General features: G+C 40.2%; 2 protein-coding genes across 2 annotated transcripts; both read left to right on the top strand.

Moving 5' to 3' along the window:
• Positions 1-786: 786 nt before the first annotated feature.
• Positions 787-6,528, top strand: LOC106012408. The gene is made up of 4 exons (XM_013085323.1): positions 787-892; positions 1,766-1,855; positions 3,344-3,395; positions 6,168-6,528. Exons 1-4 carry the CDS (start codon positions 787-789, stop codon positions 6,526-6,528), a joined length of 609 nt encoding a protein of 202 aa, XP_012940777.1.
• Positions 6,529-8,923: 2,395 nt separating this feature from the next.
• On the top strand, positions 8,924-20,909 carry LOC101847439. Its single transcript, XM_005103259.3, has 5 exons — positions 8,924-9,180; positions 11,522-11,629; positions 13,025-13,059; positions 17,886-17,996; positions 19,836-20,909. Exons 1-5 carry the CDS (start codon positions 9,111-9,113, stop codon positions 19,902-19,904), a joined length of 393 nt encoding a protein of 130 aa, XP_005103316.1. The 5' UTR covers positions 8,924-9,110; the 3' UTR covers positions 19,905-20,909.
• The last annotated feature ends 412 nt before the right edge of the window (positions 20,910-21,321 follow it).

Below are 21,321 nucleotides of genomic sequence, written 5' to 3'. Positions count from 1 at the left end.
TAATGGTGAGCCAAAAAAGTTTGAGTTGTAATGTACATTGAGTAATCGATACTAATAACTACAAGAACTTGGCCTAACTATTTACAAAGAGATATGATTGACATAACAGAAAACAAGGGAGGGGGGAGAAGAAGGAGAAGGAGGAGGAGGAGGATGTAAAAAACAATTGCGTTTTTTTCGAATTTTGAAAGGTGATAAACTCCCACTTAACTCAAGTAGGTTTATAAGAACTTTTTTTTACTCATTGGTAACACCAGCTGTTTGGCATAGTGGTTATGCTGCTGGACTACTAACTAATCATGTTTGCTTCCCTCACTCACAGGTTCGAATCACGGTCACGCCACTGATTTTTCTAATCATGTTAGATCTATATTATTGTGTATGCTTTCATATGTTAACATGTCACTAATAATACCCATTCCAGGTGAAGAGACAAAGGAAGGCAAGAGGAATTCAATGTAACACAAATTCAGTTTACTTTCTTTACTTTCTTTATTGCCCAACCAAATACTAAACCCTATCTTTTACATATCCCACTCAAAAGTCCCTTCTTTATTGTGTATGCTGAGGTGGTCGCTCGGAAACAGCCTTGTTCGAAACAAATTAAACTTCTACCAGTATGGGAAAGTTGTAAATTATATACTGGCTGAAAATCAGATAAATAATCTTTCTTTTCGGGTGGGGGGGGGGGGGGGGGGGTGTTTGTTTTTTTTGGTTCTTTTTCTTTTCTTCCATTTTCTAACTTTTTCTTCTTATACACACACACAGAGCCATAAGGGCTTCAGGATGGTAGCCTGCCAGTTTGACAAGCTGCACGTGATGCCGGAGCCGGAACTGAAACACCACCAGAAGGAGTGCCCGAGTCGTTACCTGATGGACAGAGAGCTGCAGAGTGAGTGCTGGAACGTTTAATGCTGCTCTCGCCTGTTGCACTGTCCCCAAGATGTGACACATTTTTAACCCTTACAGATGTTTATCACTAGTATGCCCACCATCACAAATTTAGCGGAATCGTTACGATTTTAATTCATTTTTATGAAAATGTGATGGTAATGCCATTGATTCCGAATCTTTGAACAATTTTGGCTCCACCAACCCACTGCCAACCTTCCTGGTGTATAGGGAAAGAAAAATAGAAAAACTATCAGACCCTGACAATTTACGTGACTATGTCATGTGCAGCTGTCTAACTTTAACAGTATTAACATCCTCTTTGCATTGAGCCCTTGTGGTCAGGAACGGGATGTTGTGTCCTTGGGAAAGGCACTTTATATGAATTTTCCTCACTTCACCCTGGTGGGAATGGGTATCCAGCTATAGACAGCGAAAGATCTTGTCAGTTTGTTAGTGTTTGAGCGCTTAATCAGCTGCTTGCACTGTTTGCTTCCAGGGAAGCTTAGAGTGTTTCTGAGTGTTCTATGGTCTGCTGGGGTATTAATATAATGCAAAGTGCATAGAGCTTGCTGAGAGCGGGGGTATGCACTTTACAAATGCTATTTATTATTATTATTATTATTATTACTATCATCCCTGTAATTTCTTTTTTTTTCTTCTTTTCTGTTGTCCATTATCTTTGGAATCACCCGTAGGCCAGGCTTTCCCCAGTCTTAAAAACAATGACCTCTATGTTTGTCTTAATACAGTAAGCCCGATTCCCTGTCAAGACTTCTCTGTTGACATCCACCCCTTGGTGCTCATATGACCTTATGCAGTTGCAAGTGCCGTAAAACCTCTACTAAGAGTCTTTGACCCTTTTGGCTTTCAGAAAGGGCTGGAGGAAATGAAGGGCTGATGGGAGCTGTTAAGGGGCCTCAGATTGTCTCTTCTTATACTGACGAGGATGATTGGGAAACCGGTAAGTTGTTATCTCTAAAAAAACAGAACATGCATATGAGTGTGGAAGTCTTTTTACCCTGAACCAGACCTGTCTAGTTGAGACTTTAAAAATTGGTAATGAAATGGCCAAAAATTTGTAATAATAATTTGACTTTAAATTTTGTATTACATGTAGTATAATTTTCCTTCTACGAAGTAGGGGCTTACCAAAAAAAACAATAAAAGAATAAAAATTTGAGTAACACCAGCCGCAGAATTCACAATGCATGGCCACTCATCAGTATATGCCTACTTTAAAGTTTGAAACCCGCCAGTTTTTGTTTTGTTAGAAGGAGGCTCAGCCATTTTCGCAAATAAATCTAGATCAAGATCAAGTAATCCGTAGATCGTGAAATCTATTATCTAAGCGCTGCCGAAAGACAGAATGAAGTTCCTTGCGAGGAAAACGAATGGAATCCTGAATTCAAAGTGTGATTTATGTAACAAGGTTCAGTTAAAAAAACAACTGCTGTCGTTGTATTTGAAATATAGAGTCAAGACGTACTATGAAAACTTCACTGATTCTACAAGCTGTTATAAAGAACAGTTGACACTAAATAGTAATCAGTCTATTGGAAACCGGCATTTAACAAATACTCATGATCGTCTAAGAATTAGTTTGGTGCGATCTAGTCGTAGAATCAATTATTCATAAAACTGACTCGATTTTCGTAATTTTCAAAGTACATTTAAATTTGTATTTTTGTAATGGGGTCAAATTTTTGGCATATTTTCAATTTGTGCAGGTCATATAGGGTTAAGGGGGACTCTCGTAACCTTTAGAAATCTCTTCTCAGCGGGTCAGTGTAGAGTGTAACCAGGTCGACCAGTCCGTGAGTACTACGGGGTGGAGGGCAGTGCTGCCCTGTAGTGGTCTGTCAAGTCCCAAGATGCAGGCACTGAAGGAGTTGATGTATTTTTTAAATGTTCTAGATCATTATTCAGTCCTTATTGTTACATAATTGTAATTTATAACGTGTAATTCATTGTAATGCGAACATGGATTGTCCTGCAGGCTAAAAACCCTGCTGAAGAGTTGTACAACAGGGCTCAACTAATTAATTACAAAAGCTCATTAAACCCATCTAATTTGACCTCTCTGTGTTATCATTTATTTCTCAATTATATACACAAGTGTATAAAGTCTGTGTCTGCTCATGCATTATATATGCCAATGTGTTTGATTTCTTTCTGCGTTTCCTTTTCTTTCATTTTGTAAATTAGATTTTTTAAAATATTAAATTTAAAAAAAAAAAAAAAATTTTTTTTGGGGGGTGGGGGTGGAAGAGGAGGTTTGTTTTTGTTTTAATTGTCATTGAGTTTCTTACTTTACACTTTTTCCCTTTCAGAATTACTTTTGTTATGTTTATGTGTGTGTGTAGGGGGGGGGGGGGGGGGTGTAAAATCGGAAACATAGGGTAATCACAAATCAGGATGAGAATATTAACTATCTTCCCTTCTATTTCAGAGGCTCATCATTCCTTTTCTGGCAAAGGACTTTTCAACAGAAAGTTAGAACAGTAAGTAGCCGTGATGACCACTCTTACTTAAATGTGTCTTGGCGTGGTGACATCAGGCGCTCGTCAATTTTTGGGCATGTTGAGTTATTGGTATCATCTGAAAGCTTTTTCATATGTTTAGCTTTCAATGAAAAAAATACCTAGCTATCTCGAATAGAAGTCAAAACATCTGCGATTGAAGGAGATAAGGTTGCCTGGTTTCAGCGGTAAAATTAGCAAGAAAATGGCCGCCAAAGTTTGGTGACTTCCACAGTGAGAAAAGCCTCATTTGAGAAGCCTCTTATGACTTGTTGCCCACTTTGACAATCGCAGTTCAAGTGGGTCTGTCAGGAGCTAGTCTCTCTCATGTTGGGGGATTCCCATTGAAGTCCTTCAGAGACAATTTCAGGGGCTCCCGTAGTGGAGAGGTTTTGGTGTTCGCCTCTCATTCAGTTGGGTCCTAGGTGTGCGTTTGTACAGTGACGGAAAAGTTTTCTACTCTAAAAGTTTTCTCCTTTCATCTCCTTTCCTGCTGCTGACTGCTCTCTAACAATGTTCTGTCGGCTGCTTTCGTCTCCTTTTTCTGCCACTACCCCCTCACCTCCTTTGCCCTCTCCTCTGGGCTCCTGATGCTTTCTGCAGCCTCTCTACCCTGATCTTATGGTATGTAAGATCTAACTCCTGGCCTACTCGAATAAGGGCAAAAAATGTCGGAGGTTCTGTGTGCAAGTTGCGCACGTTATAGATGCCTTTTTGCTCCAAAATCAATATGAGTAGGCTTGTGCTGCCACCCAATGAAAATTCAAAATAAGTTCCTACCAAAGTAAAAATGTTTTATGTGTCCTTCGTGCTCATATGACTTTTTGCAGTTGCGAGCGCCGTAAAACACTTGCCAAAAAAAAAAAAAAGAAGAAATTTTCCAGATGTCTTTGACGCATGCTACTTTTACAACAATGTCACAATATGTGGCCAAATATGTCACTCTATTCCTCAGTGTGCTTTTATTGATTATTGTGGGTGGTTGGAGGGCGCCACTGGTAGGTCCTACTTCTTTACTTTTCCCTCTGTTGTTTCTGTCTGTCTGTCTGTCTGTCTTACTTTTTCCCAGTGTTAAATGACCGTTATTGTGTCGATGTGCTTCTCTTTACTCAAACAAACAAATTATTGATTATCTCATCTTTGCTCCGTATTTAAGTTACGGTGAGATGAACATGTTTTGCTGAAGGGCACTCCGCCACCACCAGGTTTTGTGCTGGTTACGGGTCTGGGAATTGTTTTTTTCATAGAAATCTGGTTTTAGTTTAGTTTAAATTAGAGTTTTAAGGCAATTGCAATTCAATAAGGTCATATAAGTGTCCAAGAATAGAGGTGTTACTAGTAACATACACAAAAAAGAAGTAGGAGTGATAAGGATGATAGATGTTTGATAGGAAAGAAGAACTGAACCACATCAGAGCACCCGCCAACCACCCACAATCTTGTGTGGACAAAGGGTCTCCTTTGAGTTATGCTTCTTTATATTATTTGCACACATTTTAGTTTTCAGTTTGCGATCTTCAAAAAATGTTGTGTGGGTGGTTGGCGGGTGCTCTGGTGTGGTTTACTCATTTCCTATCAAACATTTGTTATCCTTATCTCTCTCCTTCCTTTATGTTCACTTGATACTCTCTTGTAACTCCTTTCATCTTCGGCACTTGTATGGCCTTATTGTGTTGCAAGTGCTGTAAAACACTTTAAAAAAATTATTTAAATGTGTGACACCAATGGCAGAATGGATAGGCTTTCCGACGGTCGGGACTTCGAATCTCGTCAGGGGTCTGATGTTGTGTCCTTGGGAAAGGCACTTTACACAAATTTTCCTCGTTTCACCCTGGTGGAAATGGTACAGTGCAAGCGTCGTAACACTCTTACTAAAACTAAGCTAAATTGTATGCTTCTCTGGAAGCTGAGAATGCTCGGAGTGTTCTGTGGTCTGCTGGGGTAATGATATAGTGTAAGAGCACATAGAGCTTGCTATAGAGGGGGGTTATGCGCTATACAAATTAATGCTATTTATTATTTATTATTATTATTAATGTTATATTAGATATAGATAGTTGTTTTTGGTTATGCCAGGAACAGGGTGTGTTCAATTTTCTTCTAAGCTGCGTAGAAAATCCTGAAAGGTGTATGTGGTGACGTTTAAATTAAAAAAAAATCCTTGCTCATTTATATGAGATGACACCGTCTGATTAGTGGAAAAAAGTGAGTATGATCGTGTTAAAAAGTGTATTACGTGCATACTTTCTCAGATAGAGGCTCAAGGATTATACATGTAAGTTAATGATCTGAGAGTATTGATGATTTTAGAAATAATGGTGGTGATGAGTGATGATGTGGGATTGCGTTTAAGTAATGTTAGCGGTAGTCCTATCTTCCTCTTCTCCAATGATTCATGAGGGACGTGGGCACCCTTTATCCCGTTTCTTACTGGAACCATCTTTAATGTCACCGTGAAGTTCGGAAATGGTGGGCACAGTCTCTGCTAAGGTGACATTGTTATTGTTAGCCTATTCTATAGGGCCGAGACAAGTGTCGAGGGGACCTAAGTAGGAAGACAGTACAGTGGCAGGTATGTTGGGGTATTCGTAAGCGGGTTGTAGGTAGCAAGTTGACAAACAGGTTATGAACTTTTAAAATGCTTCATTCTACTCCCGGATAATTCCCCCCGAGTCTTATTTTGGCATCCTATTTAACTTGTGGAGATTCTGTATTTGGTGCCGTATAACCTCGATTGTTTCTCTATACCTGCAGGCGGCGGGAAGAGCCAGTCCCCGACTCCTACTTCTACGGCGGCAGTTCCAGTCCCAGCAGACAGCGCCCTGGCCAGCAGAACTCGCACGGGCGATCGTCTGCCTATAACCACATGGAGGAGGAAGAAGCATTCCGGCGAGTTCCCCACGCCCCGTCCACCGCGGCTCAGCTCTCCCTCCCAGCGCAGAAAGGGGGGCGGCTGGTGGGCTCGGGCAGTCAGGTGTTCCAGTACTCCCTGAACCAGGCCATGGGTGGGATGGGGATGGGACGGGGCAGGGGCATCAGGCAGCCTCGGCCAGGTGAGACAGACGGACGTCTTAAATGTCCTGTCATTGAGACAGACATCTTTTGTGTGTTATAAGACAGACTGACGACTTAAATGTGTTATCAGTGGGTGGTTGGCGGGTGCTCTGGTGTGGTCTGCTTCTTCTTTCCTATCAAACATCTATCGTCCTTATCTCCCCTTCTTCTTTTTAATGTTTATTACTCTCTTGTAACGCCTCTAATGTTCTGGCGTTCATATGACCTTATGCAGTTGCGAGGGCCGTAAAACCTCTACTAAAACAAACAAACAAAATGTGTTATCATTGAAACAGACATCTTTTGTGTGTTATAAGACAGACGGACGTCTTAAATGTGTTATCATTGAGACAAACATCTTTTGTATTATAAGATAAACAGATGTCCTTAGTGGGTTACCATTGAAACTGGAATCTTTGGTGTATTATAAGACAGACAGATGTCTTTAGTGTGTAGGACAGACAGGCGCCTTTAGTATGTTATAACTGAGACTGACGTCTTTAGTGTGTTTTTATGAAGACAGACATCTCTAGTGTGTTATAAGACAGTCTTTTGTGTATTATTAAGACAGACATCTTTAGTGCGTTATTAAGACAGATGTCTTTTGTGTGTTATTAATAAGACAGACGTCTCTAGTGAGTTATTAAGAGGTACGTCCTTAGCATATCATTACTAAGACGGATGTCTTTAGCATATTATTAAGAGGGATGTCTTTGACGTAATATTAGCTCCCAGCAGTTTTGCATATTTTGGCCCTTTCATTTGTGTCTCAGGGGTCCTCCATACCATCACGTCTTCTGCAATAATCTATCTGCTCCAGATAGACATATTATATACCAATGGAAAGGGAATTGGATGGTCTTTCAGACCTAGCCAATAGATTTCATTTTGTTAAGCTGTCTTGAGGTGTGACCTATTTTTCTTTTTACTAAAAGTTGAAACAAAAACAGAAATCACACTTCCCTGACAATCATAAAGAAGGAAAAAAACTTGTGTTTGATAATTTATGTATATTCATTTGATGAGAAAACTAATTCAATTCTGCATGAAATGTGTCAAAGACACATCATGCTGTTCGAAAATAAACAAATGAGGGCCGTTCTTGTAGATTCTACATATTCTCGGTTGTTGCCCTTGAAACTAAATATCACTTCTTGACAACTGTCATCTACAAAACCACCAAATTTCTCAGAATGTATTACAATGAGACTTAAGAAGCATGTTCTGACAGAATAGTTCTCTTGTTTCTTAAAAGCTTCCCAAAGTAGCTTCTCTCTCTTTCTTTGGAAAAGTAGAAAGTATGTTTCAGCACTTATATAATATGACTGTGGGTGGTTGGAGGGCCGCCTCTTGTAGGTCCTACTTCTTTACTTTCCTTCTGTTATTTCTCTCTGTCTGTCTGTCTGTCTTACTTATTCTCAGCACTAAATGACCATTATTGTGTCAATGTGCTTCTCTTTACTCAAACGAACAAACAAAGAGCACTTATATATGACCTACCTGTTCATGTTGCGAGTACCATAAAGTTCTTATTGTTTTGTTACTCTAGTTAGTTTGGGTTGGCGGTGACTCTTTTGCTTTGGTATTTGGAATTTATTCATTTCTCCCCCCCCCCCCCCCCCCCCCCCCCTCATTTTGTCGGCAGATTCAGCGGGAGATGCCGTGTCTAGTCCAGGAAATCGCAAGCAAGTCCACAAGCCTCCGATGGGAAGGGGTGTGGCACACACAAGGACACGCCAGGAGGCAGCGACAGAGACAAGACTTACCGCGGCACAAACACCCCAAACAGCCTCGTTGGCAGCCGTGGCTGGCGGCAGTCCGAATTCCTCCGTCCATGGACAGTTTGACAACGCGGCAATTGCTGCACAGCGACACTTACTCCTCCAGAAGCAGCAGGAAGTACTTTTTAAGAACCGCGAACAATTAGCACACAATCAGCTGCAGCAGACGCAGCAGCAAGATAAAGTGCCGCAGGACCAACAGTTTGATCTACTCAGGCAGCAGCAAATGCATCAGCAGTTTCTTTTGCAGCAGCAGCAACAAGCAGCAGCAGCAGCACATCAACAGCAACAAGCAGCAACAGCAGCAGCACATCAACAGCAACAGCAGCAGCAGCAAACGTGCGAGGTTCAGCGAGAGAGCCTGGAGCTGTTGCAGTCTATCGGACAGATCCAGCCCCAACAGGCCAGCCCTGACCAGCTGCAGCTGTTGATGGACAGGCAGGAGCGGATCTTTCAACAGCTGGCACAGCTTCGGCTCCAGGGGGCGACGATACAGCAGCAGCAGCTGCAACAGCAACTCCCGCTGCAACCACCGCTGCCTCTGTCGCAACAGCAGCAACAAGGACAACCACAGTCACAACAACAGCAACTTCTGCAACAGCAACAACTGCAGCAACAGCAACGACAACAACAACAGCAACGACAACAACAACAGCAACGACAACAACAACAACAACAGCAGCAGCACCAACAGCAACAGCAACAACAACAACAGCCATACCAACAACTGCAGCAGCAACAGCAGCACCTATCGACTGTCGGTGTGACACAATCTCCGGTGGAGGAGACGTCTGGTCCACATCCTGCTGCGTTGTCCATCGGGGAGGGAGGAGACAGCCGCTCGGCACCTCCGGTCGTGCCCATGGGGAGAGGGGGGGGCAAGGCAGAGGTGGGAGAGCTCCGGACGCCCCACTCTGTGTCCCAGGCTCAAGGTGAGTCCGGGTTGTTTCTGTTTGATTGATGGGTTTTTCTGTTTGATTGATGGGTTTTTCTGTTTGATTGATGGGATTTTCTGTTTGATTGGTGGGTTTTTCTGTTTGATTGATGGGATTTTCTGTTTGATTGGTGGGTTTTCTGTTTGATTGGTGGGTTTTTCTGTTTGATTGGTGGGATTTTCTGTTTAATTGATGGGATTTTCTGTTTTTCTGTTTGATTGATGGGATTTTCTGTTTGATTGATGGGATTTTCATTCTGGGTTGGGTTGGGGGGTTTTTTTTGGGGGGGGGGGAGAGTTTGTTTGGTTGTTCTTTTTTTTCTGTTTGATTGGTCCAATTTTTCTGTTTTAATTTTCTGTTTTAATTTTCTGTTTTCAACCTTTTTATGTCTCGTTTTTTTTTGCTTTGTTTTTGTTTTTCTGTTTTTCTACTTTTTCTAGTCGACGGTTTTGTTTTATTAGTTTTAACTCTTCTTAATCGAGTTTATTTTTTTTTATGGGAGCGGGGTATTTTTTCCCCTCCTACTTTAGGTCTTTTTAATTTTAACAGTTGTTATAGTGCAGTCAAAAATTTGTGACGCAACTTATCCTCAAATATCTTTTTAACGGTTGAATAATCAATGTAACCCATATTTTGCACAGCTGTTTTTGTATCTTATCAATTTGTCTGAACTTAATCATATTATTTCACAATTAAAGCTAGATTAAAAAACTTTTCTTGATAAATTTAAGTAAAATACTATAAATCTCCCTCACGCAGAAAATGGGCGGCTTGTTCACACATTTTTTAAGTGTACAGCTCAAAAACTACACATCCAATTACTTTGAAATTTTTCCACATGTCACACAAGCTCATTGTCGTTCTTAATCTGTACATAAAGGGCAGGTACCTCAATAATAATTACAAGATTTTAGCAGTAACTTCCCTTATACTTGGTATCAAAGCTACAACATCTGTCACAGTCCCGTAAATTCTATGGGCCATAGATAGGCACAGCGCTACACGGTTCAGGCCCGAGAATTCTACGGGTGCAGCAGCGTAAAGGATAATGCTTGCTAGTTTAACTAACATGTTTTTGTTTTTTACTCTTCCTGTTGGAGGTTTTTCTTTCAGGCTTTTCTTTTCTCTCATCTGTGTCTTGCTTTTTAATGGCCTAGTGATTAGGCTACCGCACCTGTAATTGTGAGAATGCGGATTCGGGGGTTCGAGCCTCAGTTCGGTCCGACGTTGTGTCCTTAGGAAAGGCTCTTTACTGTACTTTATACGAATTTCCCACTTGGCTCGGTCCTATAAGAGGTGGAAGTTTAACTCGGAGGTCCCGCCTCTTAAATAATCTAACAGTATTGATTGGGGCGTTAAACCTATACCATTTCACCATTTTTGTCTTGCCTGTTTTTCCTTAGCTCTAAATGACTTTTTGCTGGAAAACAGCACACATCCCTCAGTGTCAGTCATATGACCTGTCCTGACGCGGTGGAATCAGGCACTCGTCGATTTTTGGGCATGTGCAGTTGTTGGTATCATCTGAAAGCTTATTTATTTGCCTTGCTCTCACTGGAAAAAGACCAACCCCATCTATCTTAAATAGAAGTCGATATATTTGCAGTTGGAGGAGATGAGGTCGCGTGGTTTCAGTGGTAAAATAGCAAAAAAATGGTCGCCAATGTTTGATAATATCAATAGCTTGGGAGTGTGTGAAAGCGATAAAATTACATATTTTATACCTTAAATCAACGTTTTGTTTTCAGTAAAATTCACATGGAAATGTGTTTTTTTATAGACACGAATGATGTTGAGCCAAAACACAAAAATTTAATTAAAATTGCCAATCTGATGGCCTATTTCTTCGATTTCATTATTTTGGTGAGGACCTGATTTCACCACGATGCCTCACATATGCCCCTTGCATATTGGCAGAATGGTGGTGGTAGCTTTTCTCCCTGTTTGCTTTGTTTTTTAATCTAGTGCTGTTTTATTGACTGTCGATCAAAGACTTGAACTAGAATTAAATACAACCCACCCCGAAACCACATCATGTGGGCTGGAGTCGGTCTTTCTATCGTCAGATTTGTGTCCAGCTAGGTATTTGACTCGAAAACGTTTCCGAAAATACAAAAACAAAAAAAAATAATTTGTTACTAGGTTCAGTGAGTAGGATGCAAGATGCAATGTTGTTTTACAAATTAAAATTTCCTGTAATTTTTTTTTCTCTTCCCATCTCCCACCTCCTCCCCTAACCCCTCCTTCCCATGGTCCCACCACCCTCTCTCCCACCCTCCCTCACACCCTCCCTCACCCACATGACGCCACCCACCAACCACCCACACATCTGCTCTAGCTATGGCTGCTGCGTACGTGACCCAGGAGTCTCAGAGTGACCCGTCCACCGGTCAGTTAGGCCCTCATGAGCTGGTGTCCAGCTGGCTCGATCAAGCAGAAAACACTGGTGAGTGTTTGATTTATTGCACGAAGCGGGAGGGGGGGGGGGGGGGGGCTCTCGTGGTCTAGAGGTTAAGATGTTCGCCTTTCATTCAATGGATCTCAGGTTTGAATCAGAATAGCAACAGAAATTTTCTCCTTTCACATCCTTTCCTGCTCCATCCTGACTCGGCTCAGTGACAGAAATATGCAACGTTTGACCCATGATAAGAGATATGTGCACAACCTGTACTTTTTCATCATGGAAAATTTATTTAACAAATGAGTGTTTTATAAGATATGATGTAGGCCAATGGCTTTTAAACACTGAATAAACTTACCTACTTTGAGACACCCGTCATTTTCCTTAACAGTTGTAACTTTGGACTGTTTCTGAGGAGCTGCTGGGGGAAGAGGAGCAGACTGAGAAAACAAAGGGGAAAATGGGGAATTTCTTTTTTTTGTGCCTTTTTTTTAGGGGGGCGGGGAGTAGGCTAAATAAACATTTGCCCAAGGGGTAGGAGCAGGCTAAATGAATATTAATGTCTTGTGGGTAGCGTTTGGGATTGCAGTCCCATAATGTAGAGTGTTTCTTGGTCCATCGATGTTGGTGGGTGCTTTGGTGTTTTATTTTTTTTTTTTATAGTAGAGTGTTTTACGGCGCTCGCAACTGCATAGGTCATATGGGCACGCGGGACACACCTAATATTTTCAGTTGGTAGGAAATTTTTGAATTTTGCCCGGGTGGCGGCCGAAGCCTACTCTTATCGATTTTAGACCACCAAGGGATCTTTAACGTGCGCAACTTGCACACGGGCCCTCCGAGATTTTTCGCCCTTGTCCGAGAAGGCTAGGTGTAGATCTTTCCTACCAGAAGATCAGGGGTGTGGCTGAAAGACTGCAGTAAGAAGAAGCGAAGGAGAAGCAGTAGAAAGGCTGCAGAAAGAATCAGGAGCCCAGAGGAAGGGGCAAAGGAGGTGACGGGGTGAGGGCAGAAAGTGGAGACGAAAGCAGACGACAGAACTTTGCTAGAGAGCAGGAAATGAGGTGAAAGGAGACAAATTTAGAGAAGAAAATTTTTATGTCGCTACCCGGATTCGAACCCGGGACCTTTTGAGTGAGAGGCCAACACATTAACCTCTAGGCCACGAGAGCCCCCTGCTTTGGTGTGGTTGAGTCCTTCTTTTCTGTCAAAAATCTGTTTTCCTTACCTGTCCGCCGTCTTTTTTTTTTTTCTTTCTTAAAAAAAAAAAGATTTTTTTTAGTATGTTACTTTCTTATAAAAACTTCTAATTTTTCACACTGATACGATCTATTTGTGATGTTGCAAATGCTTAAAACTTGTACTAAAAACTTTTTAGAAAGGTTATTCTCACACAAAAAATTTCCACTCTGGTTATATTTTGTTTCGATTTGCTTTCAGACGCTGACACGAGCCAGGTGGAAGATTTCAGCGTGGTACGTATGTATCTGTACTCTGTTAAGTCAATTTATTTAAAGATGAAAATCTAAAAGGAAGAGAAAATGAGGGAGGAGGGGTACTGGTTTTTAGTTTTAGGGGTGTTTTTTTTTTTAAGTTTATGCTTTCATGCCTCCATCCATACTATTTAGATAAAATTAGGAGCCGGGCTACTCTGATGATGCAAGACTGGGCATTTCGATAAAGCCTCTCCCCAGCGAGCGATGAAACCCGGGGTCTTGTGCTGGTGAGCTACAGTCTGGGTCGTGGCATGATGGTTGATTAGCCGCTAAGATAGTGCATAGCTTAACCAAAGATAAACTCAAATGAGTTCAACACAAGTGGAGTTGACTGTAGTAATAATAATAATAATGAATAATATAGATTGCAGTGTATAAAGCTTGCTGTTGACCGAGAATTTGCGCTATACAAATGCTATCTCTTCTTCTCTTTCTCTTGCTTCTTCTCTTTCTCCTTCTTCTTCACCCATACAAACTGTAAGGAAGGGGTTGGGGGGTGGGGGGTGCACTGTTAGCCCAGTTGATATCATGCTGGACTACAGAGCAGTTGGCTCTGGTTCGAACCCCCAATAGTGTTTTCTGAACTTCAACATATGAGAAGACATTAATACGACTTCTATGTGAGGAGGGTCTTTTTAGCCAAAAAATTCTTCGTCTTTCTGCTGGGATACTGTATCCCTCTCACTGTGGATTGGCCTTGGGATGCAAAGTTGTAGTTGAACTAAGTCATGTTAAAGGGGAGGGGGGGGGCAATTAAACCATTTAATAAGATATATGATATATTCAATCTGTGTTCTACTTTTAGTTTTGTGTGCTCATTCTGAAATTACAAAAATGCTTTGAGGAAGAATAAAGGAAAGTTAACTTGATCAAATTATGTGGAGTAAGAGGTGGTCAGATCGTTTTTTTTTTCCCCCTGACAGATCATGACAGCATAGCATTTTTATTTCCCTGACAGATCATTTTTTCCCCCACGACAGATATTTTTTTTTATGACAATTTTTTTTTGTCATGGCTTTTTTCCTGACAGCTTAATTTGTGTTGGGATGACGGATATGATGAGTTTTGTTTAACGAGTACTCTGTTGCTTTTTTATTTCGATTGTTTTGTTTTTTAATGTTTTTAAGGTGTTTTTTGTTTTGTTTTGCATGATTATCCCTTGCCAGCTGATGCATTGAGATCAAGGAACCTAAACGTGAACACGATGTATTTCTTTTAAAATGTGTTGAGATGGAAAGCAGTGGTGTTGTGATGCACAATCAGGATCAAAAGCTTGAGAGGCCTTCTGTCATTCTGTCAGTTTAATTTTGTTTTTGCAAGATTAAGATTTAAACTTGAACCCAATTACTAACAACCCCACCCCCCACACACACACACATCTTTCTTTAGAACTCGACAATGAGGAGTTCACCAAAACCTCTTTCGTCACACCCTTGTTTATGTTAGATATAATATTAGGAATTTTAAAGCCAGATTACTAATTTCAAATGGGTGGTTGGAGGTTAAAACTGGTCGGTCCTACTTCTTTACTTTCTCTCTATTGTTTCTGTCTGTCTGTCTTACTTTTCCCAGCACTTAAAATGACCATTGTTGTGTCGATGTGTAACAGTGCTTCTCTGTACTGAAACGATAATTACTAATTTATTTGTTGAGTACGAAAACATGTGGTGGTGGATGTGTAGCCGTGTAGCTGTGAACTGAGTGACAATAGATAAAGTGTTTACAGCATAATCCTCCCCTCACTTTTCTTTCATAATGTATAAATTACTTGTTGCGATAATACTTATACAATGTACAAGTACTACAAGAAAGACCTTGTCAGTTTGTTAGTGTTTGAGCACTGAATCAACTGCTTGCTCTGTATGCTTTGATACCTTAGAGTAGCGGCGTCGGTGGCCTAGTGGTTGGGCTACTGGACCCGTAACCATGAGATTGTGGGTCCGGGGGTTGTGTCCTTGGGAAAGGCACTTTACACGAATTTCCCTTACTTCAACCAGGTGGGAATGGGTACCCGACCCTAAACAGCGAAAGGTCTTGTCAGTATGTTATTGTTCCAGCACCCATAAATGGCAGCTTGCACTGTATGCTTCACAGGAAGTTGTTTGTTTCAGAGTGCTCTCAGGTCTGCTGGGGTAATAGTATAGATTGTAAAGCGCATAGAGCTTGCTGTTGAGCGGGAATTTGCGCTATTCAAATGCTCTCTGTTGTTACGCCCTTGAAGAGCTAGCCTTGTGTTAAAACACGTGCGCGTAATAAAACGCATGATTGGTAATTTTTTTACTTGGTGTGTAATTTGAAGGGTTGATCAAGGGAGATTTTTTTCCCCCGAAAAATATTTTACCTAATGTCTTTCACTTCGTTCTTTATCAGACCCTTTGGTATAAGTATTAAATAAACCTGTCAGGGAGAAAGCTTTTTTGTTAGATCCAGGGTTCCCGCGGCCTCCTTGAATTCAAGGAGTCCTTGAAAACTCCTTGAATTTGCATTCAAAGAAAACTCTCCCTTGAATTTGCATTCAAGGAAAACTCTCCTTGAAAACTCCTTGAATTTGAGGAACCTCCTTGAAAACTCTTTGAATTTTGCCTGATCGGACAGAGGGTGACTGCCAGGCCCCGGGAATTACCCGGAAATTTGAAAAAAAAAAAAATCGCCGAGACCCGGGAATGCCCGGGAAAGTTGAAGAAATCTCTGTAAATTACCCCGACAAAGACCCGGGAAAATATTATACTTTTCTTGAATACTTGAAAACCGAATCCGATAATGTCGTTGAGTTCATTTTTGCCGGTCGCGATTGTGATATTTGACTTTCCCCGGCCTGAGAGTACGTCACACGCGAACAGGCGGCCATGGCGGCAAGCGGAAGGGTATGAGTGATGGACCCTCTACCGAAGCTCGATCGAGAAAATCAAGATCTACTTTCGCTTTCGTTACCAGCCAGAAATTTGCCGGTAGTAGTCTGATGATAGTGATAACGTAACATTTGTAACATGCAGGTTGTGCATTACAAACGCCGTGTCACCGTGAAAATAAATCATTTGCCCTGTGCTGTCACTTGTGGGAAAAAAAAAAGATCGAAAGAAAAAGAAAGTTATACAAGCTTCTTGTAGGGCTCGCCATCATGACCGGTCATTGAACCTGTTCGTTTCCATCACATCGTGAGTATCGGCATGAGGTCACCAAAGTTCATGCAAAGTTGAGCGCTGCGAAGTATGGTACTCGGGAATTGGGGGATTATTGATTTTTTTTAAAAAGACGCACACGAGGGAGGGGGGATGGGGTTGAAAGCAACACCGGATGACAATAAAACTGAACTTGGAAGCAGATTTTACTTTTCTGAATTTTGACTACAACTAGATTCTAGATCTAGAGCTCTCTGCAAAGCGCGCGTTGGTGCAGGGTTTGTGTGGAATTGGGATCCGTCATACTCGTACTCAAACCTTGTAAGCCGTGTTTTATTTTAAACTAAAGGGTTCCCGTTTCATTTTGTTGGTGATAGTAAATTACATCGTGTATTGTATACTCTATATTTTAGCTTTCTGTTCAAGATTCGCAGATTTTCAGTGTCACTGCATATTCTTGCCCTCCCACAGTTCTTACACCTCTCAAACTGAATAGGTCTACTTGAGCCATTCAAGTAATTACTCTACTTTGAGTTGTCTTTCTCGTTTATTATGTACAGTATACCTTGACACCCAAACTGGTTCTTGACAATCGATATTCTGGCCCTAGGGCTTTTCTCAGGCTCAAAACAAAATTCATTTTTATATATATATATATATATATATATATATATATATATATATATATATATATATATGAGTTTGATGAGGGAAAAATATAAATAAGTAAAGAACAGACTGAAATACCTAAGTCACGCAATGCCCCAGTGCCACACTGACATGTTGTTGACTGGATAGAATGTACCTGCATGCGCGCGTGTGTGTGTATATTATATATATATATATATATATATATATATATATATATATATATATATATATATATATATATATATATATATATGGGGCATGCACTGTCGTTGTTATGTAACATGCCCCTGGAAAATTGAGAAGCCGGGCAGTCACCCTGGAACAGAGTTTTTGTAGGAAAATCGAAACTATGATTTCTTTCGGATAAGTAAAGGCCTATCGGAAATCGGCTTTCGTCATGAATTTCTTGACCAAATCTCCTTGAATTTAAAAAATTTCTCCTTGAAACCTCGTTGAAATCTCCTTGAATTTGGTGGGAAGTTCATGGCAGGAACCCTGTAGATCATATTATTATTATTTTTCTATATATCATTACTTCAAAACTCATCGACCAGCCTCAAAACCATCAGTGTTTAGTTTTAATCCTCGTTTGAGTCGCCCAGAGCTTAATGAACGATATATCCATCCATCCATCCATTCATCTATAAAGCGACACATTACCCGCCATGTAAAATCAACGATAGATCCATCCATCTATTCATCTATACAGCGAAACATCACCTGTCCTGTAAAGTCAACGATATATCAATCCATCCATCCATCCATCTATAAAGCGACCCATCACCCGCTCTGTAAAATCAACGATAGATCCATCCATCCTTCTATAAAGCGACACATCACCCGCCCTGTAAAATCAACAATTATATATAATAGATCCATCCATCCATCCATCCATCTATAAAGCGACACTGTGACACATCACCCGCCATGTAAAATCAACAATAGATCCATCCATCCATCCATTCATCTATAAAGCAACCCATCACCCACCATGTAAAAATATGACACGTGTGTCCGTTGTGTCGTCTCGCCCAGATGAGCCAGGAGGAACTGCAGAAGAAGAAAAAACGTCTAGAAAAGAAACTGGCTCAAGTGCGAAAGTTAGAGAGTCGGGTCTCGCGTGGGGACCCGTTGTCTCAGGAGGAGGTCTGTTTTTTCTTTGTTTTTTGTATATGGGCTGGGTTTTTTTCGTCTCTGCTTCTCTCACTAATCTCATCAACAAGAAAAGGTTTGGAGGTTTTTTTTGGTCACTGCTTGTCTCAGAAATCTCATCAAAGAACAGGAAGAAATTATTTGTACACATATTTATAAAACAGTTTTTTGGGGGCTTTTTTTCTGTACTGTGGAATCAGGTGCTCATCAATTTTTGGGATCATGGAGTTATTGGTTATATCAGAAAGCTTGTTCATTTTCCTTGCTTTAGGTGAAAAAAAGTACCCATCATTTTTGAGCAGAAATCTAGATATTTGTGGGGTCGCTGTTTTCAGAGGTAAAATTTGTGAGAAAATGCTAGCCAAAGTTTGGTTCCTCCATAGCTAGAGAGTCCAAGGAAGCTAAAAATGTACATTTTGTGCACCTATGATCAAAGTGAGAAATGCGTTTTTGAATCGACATATGGTGTTGTGCCAAAAAGAAAAAAAATTGACAAAGAGTTGCCAAACCAGTTGGAAAATGCTGGGGGTTTTTTTTTCAATTTCTTTATTTTGACGAGCGCCTGATTTCATTACGATGCATCACATATTTCCTATTCTGTGGCAACTAGCAGCTGCTGGGTCTATAACTTTTCTTCCATCCTCCTCGGAACTTAAAGTGAGTCATCAGTTCACAATGAACGGAGTATGATTTCTGTTCACTGTGAGTGTGGTCTAGAAACAACGTCGTGCGGGCTGCATTTTCTTCTACTTCTTGTCTCAGCGTTTGTCTTGTTCTGTGTGTGGTTAGGGTGTGCTCTGGTGTGGCTTGTTCTTTCTTTCTATCGTAACGGTACTTATTTCTCCTCCTTCTTTTCTTTTTATTGTACTCTCATAAAGCATTCCTAATCTTTCGCGCTTATTATATAGTAAAAAAAATTATACAATATGTGCTTTGCAAGTGCCGTAAAACTCTTTAACTAAACTGAACCTAAAACTCTGATGTCCTAATTGGTTTACAGTTAATATACTTAGCTATCATCATAGTTTCTTGCCATGAACAAGTAGACCTACATCTGTGGTGTAGTGGTTAGGTGCTTGGCCATCGCATACAGAAAATGTAAGTTCGACTCCAGTGTGGGGAGGTTTATTTAAATCGAGTTTCTGCTCAGATGTTTTATCCCCCTCAACCCAGGCTAGCTCTGACAGTCATGGTTGAAGCAACTCGCCTCCAACATGATCTCATTTGTTTTGGTGGGAGCATAAATCTCTTAAATTTGAAGATTTGTACTGTGCGCTCAAGTACATGTTTTAATTGTTTTGATAAAATGTACAAAAGGACATGTTTAAAATTGTTCGGATAAAATGGTTTTCAGACATATCCTTGTTGAGTTTAGATTCTTTTGATCCGATAAGTTTGTTGTCTTTTGTTGTTTGGTTTGGTTTTATATTACTGCATGCAGTCGAAATGCTTAAGGAATGATAAACTTCGTAATTTTTATGAGTACATGACAGTTTTTGAATGAAAATTTTTTTATTTTTTTGCCTTGCATTTGTTTGTGTTTTGTTATTTTTGTTTGTGTTATTTCTCAACCTGTTAAAGGCAGGACATTGGGTGGACTTTCTTTTGAATAAACTCTAGTGATGTGATTTTTTTTCAATTAAAATTACAACCTTTTTACATCCCTAGTGGACAGGAGGTAAGAAAACTGATGTGAACCTTGTTTTGAAGGTCAAATTTGTTTTGGGTTTTTTCTGCATTCTCTTGTCATCTCCTTAAGGCACATTCTCATGCCATCTCCTTAAGACAAAGGCCAAAATTTTTAAAAATTAAACGCTGCTTCTTTTATTTCAGGAGTCAAAATTACAGAGGAAAAGTGACTTAGTGGATGAGGTCAACAAGGTGACAGCAGCTCTGTTGTGACGACCTGACACTTATGTAGTTGTTGCGGGCGGTGGTGAGGTACTCGCGGTCACTCGGGACTGCCATGTGGAACAACACGGCGGGTCAGAGAACTGTTTTAGTGCACATGTAATGGACACCAAATGTCTTTCAGCCAATCAAAGTGAGGCTTATGTCTGTCTGATAAGAGCTTGTAAATTTGCAATATTAGGGGTGGGGTAATTTTAGCGCTGATTTTGGTAAAGTTTTGGTTTTAAGGTGCATAGAATGCTCTTTTCTCTCAGGTACAATGTGTCTGCAGTAATGCCAACTTTGATGTATCCAGTCGGAACTTTTGATTTTTAAAATGTTGATTGTAGATTTACGGTGTTTCGGGAGTTACAGTTTCCCTTGAAAGTGAAGCAAATTTCTAAGAGGCAAACTTGATCCATGATCCAGCTGAGGAATCTTCTTGGAATTTTCTTAATTAGAGGAGCAGCAAACAAGAAAAGCAGGTCTCAAAGTCTGCTTCGAAATACATATGTTTTAAAGTGAAATGGAAGAGTAGATAAAAAAAGGTAATTGTACTTATACAAGGACGTCATCATGTATATAATAATTGTAAATGCATCAGCTAGGGATATTTTAGCAATAAAGATATGAAAGATCACTTCCCCCCCCCCCCCCCCCCCCCCTCCCTACTTCTCTGGAAGAGCGATAGGGAGATTCATATGAGAATAAGAGTTTGTAATTTTAAAACATGGAAAAGTTTTATTTTGTTTTTATTATTAACTTTTAGGGGGTCCTTTAAGAATGCCCCAAAATATAACATCCTCTGAACAATTATGTATTCTGCAGTGTAAAAAAAAATGTTCATGATTCACAAAATAAAAGTTCAAATTCAAGAGAAAAACATTGATGCAATATTGCTATTTGATTTGATAAGATAAGACAATACTTTATTGTCCAGGAGGGAAATTTTTCTTGGCTGTACAGGACTGTAAATACACATGCAGGTATGCATAAAAATAAAAAAATATATTACTTTCATTAAAATTCAATATGAAAAGAAAAATAAAGCTGGCAAAATGTTCATATCACATCAGATGCATCATTCAACCGCATGCAAGAATTTAATTATTTAATTTGCTTTGTCAAAGAAGAAAGATTGGGCAACAGGCTTGAATAATCTTGAATGTGGATATTCGGGATAAATCAGGAAATCTGGATTTCCAAAACAGTCCAGATTTTGAAGTAATCTTGCATATATACATTTATTTCTTAATTTTGATCTCTTTTTTGCATTCCTGTTGCGCTTAATATAGAAATAGCCTTAATGAAAGATGCATTACCCCAGCCGCGTGATTCTATTGCTTAAGTGACAATATTTTCGAAAATCACTTTTTGATCCCTTTATGTAGTTAAGCCCTTGATACACCTTAAGTTAAAATCCTGAGTT

The sequence above is a fragment of the Aplysia californica genome, unplaced genomic scaffold (genome assembly GCF_000002075.1).
Source record: "Aplysia californica isolate F4 #8 unplaced genomic scaffold, AplCal3.0 scaffold00365, whole genome shotgun sequence".
Classification (NCBI taxonomy): Eukaryota; Metazoa; Mollusca; class Gastropoda; order Aplysiida; family Aplysiidae; genus Aplysia; species Aplysia californica.
The sequence above is the reverse complement of the archived record's forward strand: the minus strand, read 5'-3'. Positions and strand labels throughout refer to the sequence as shown.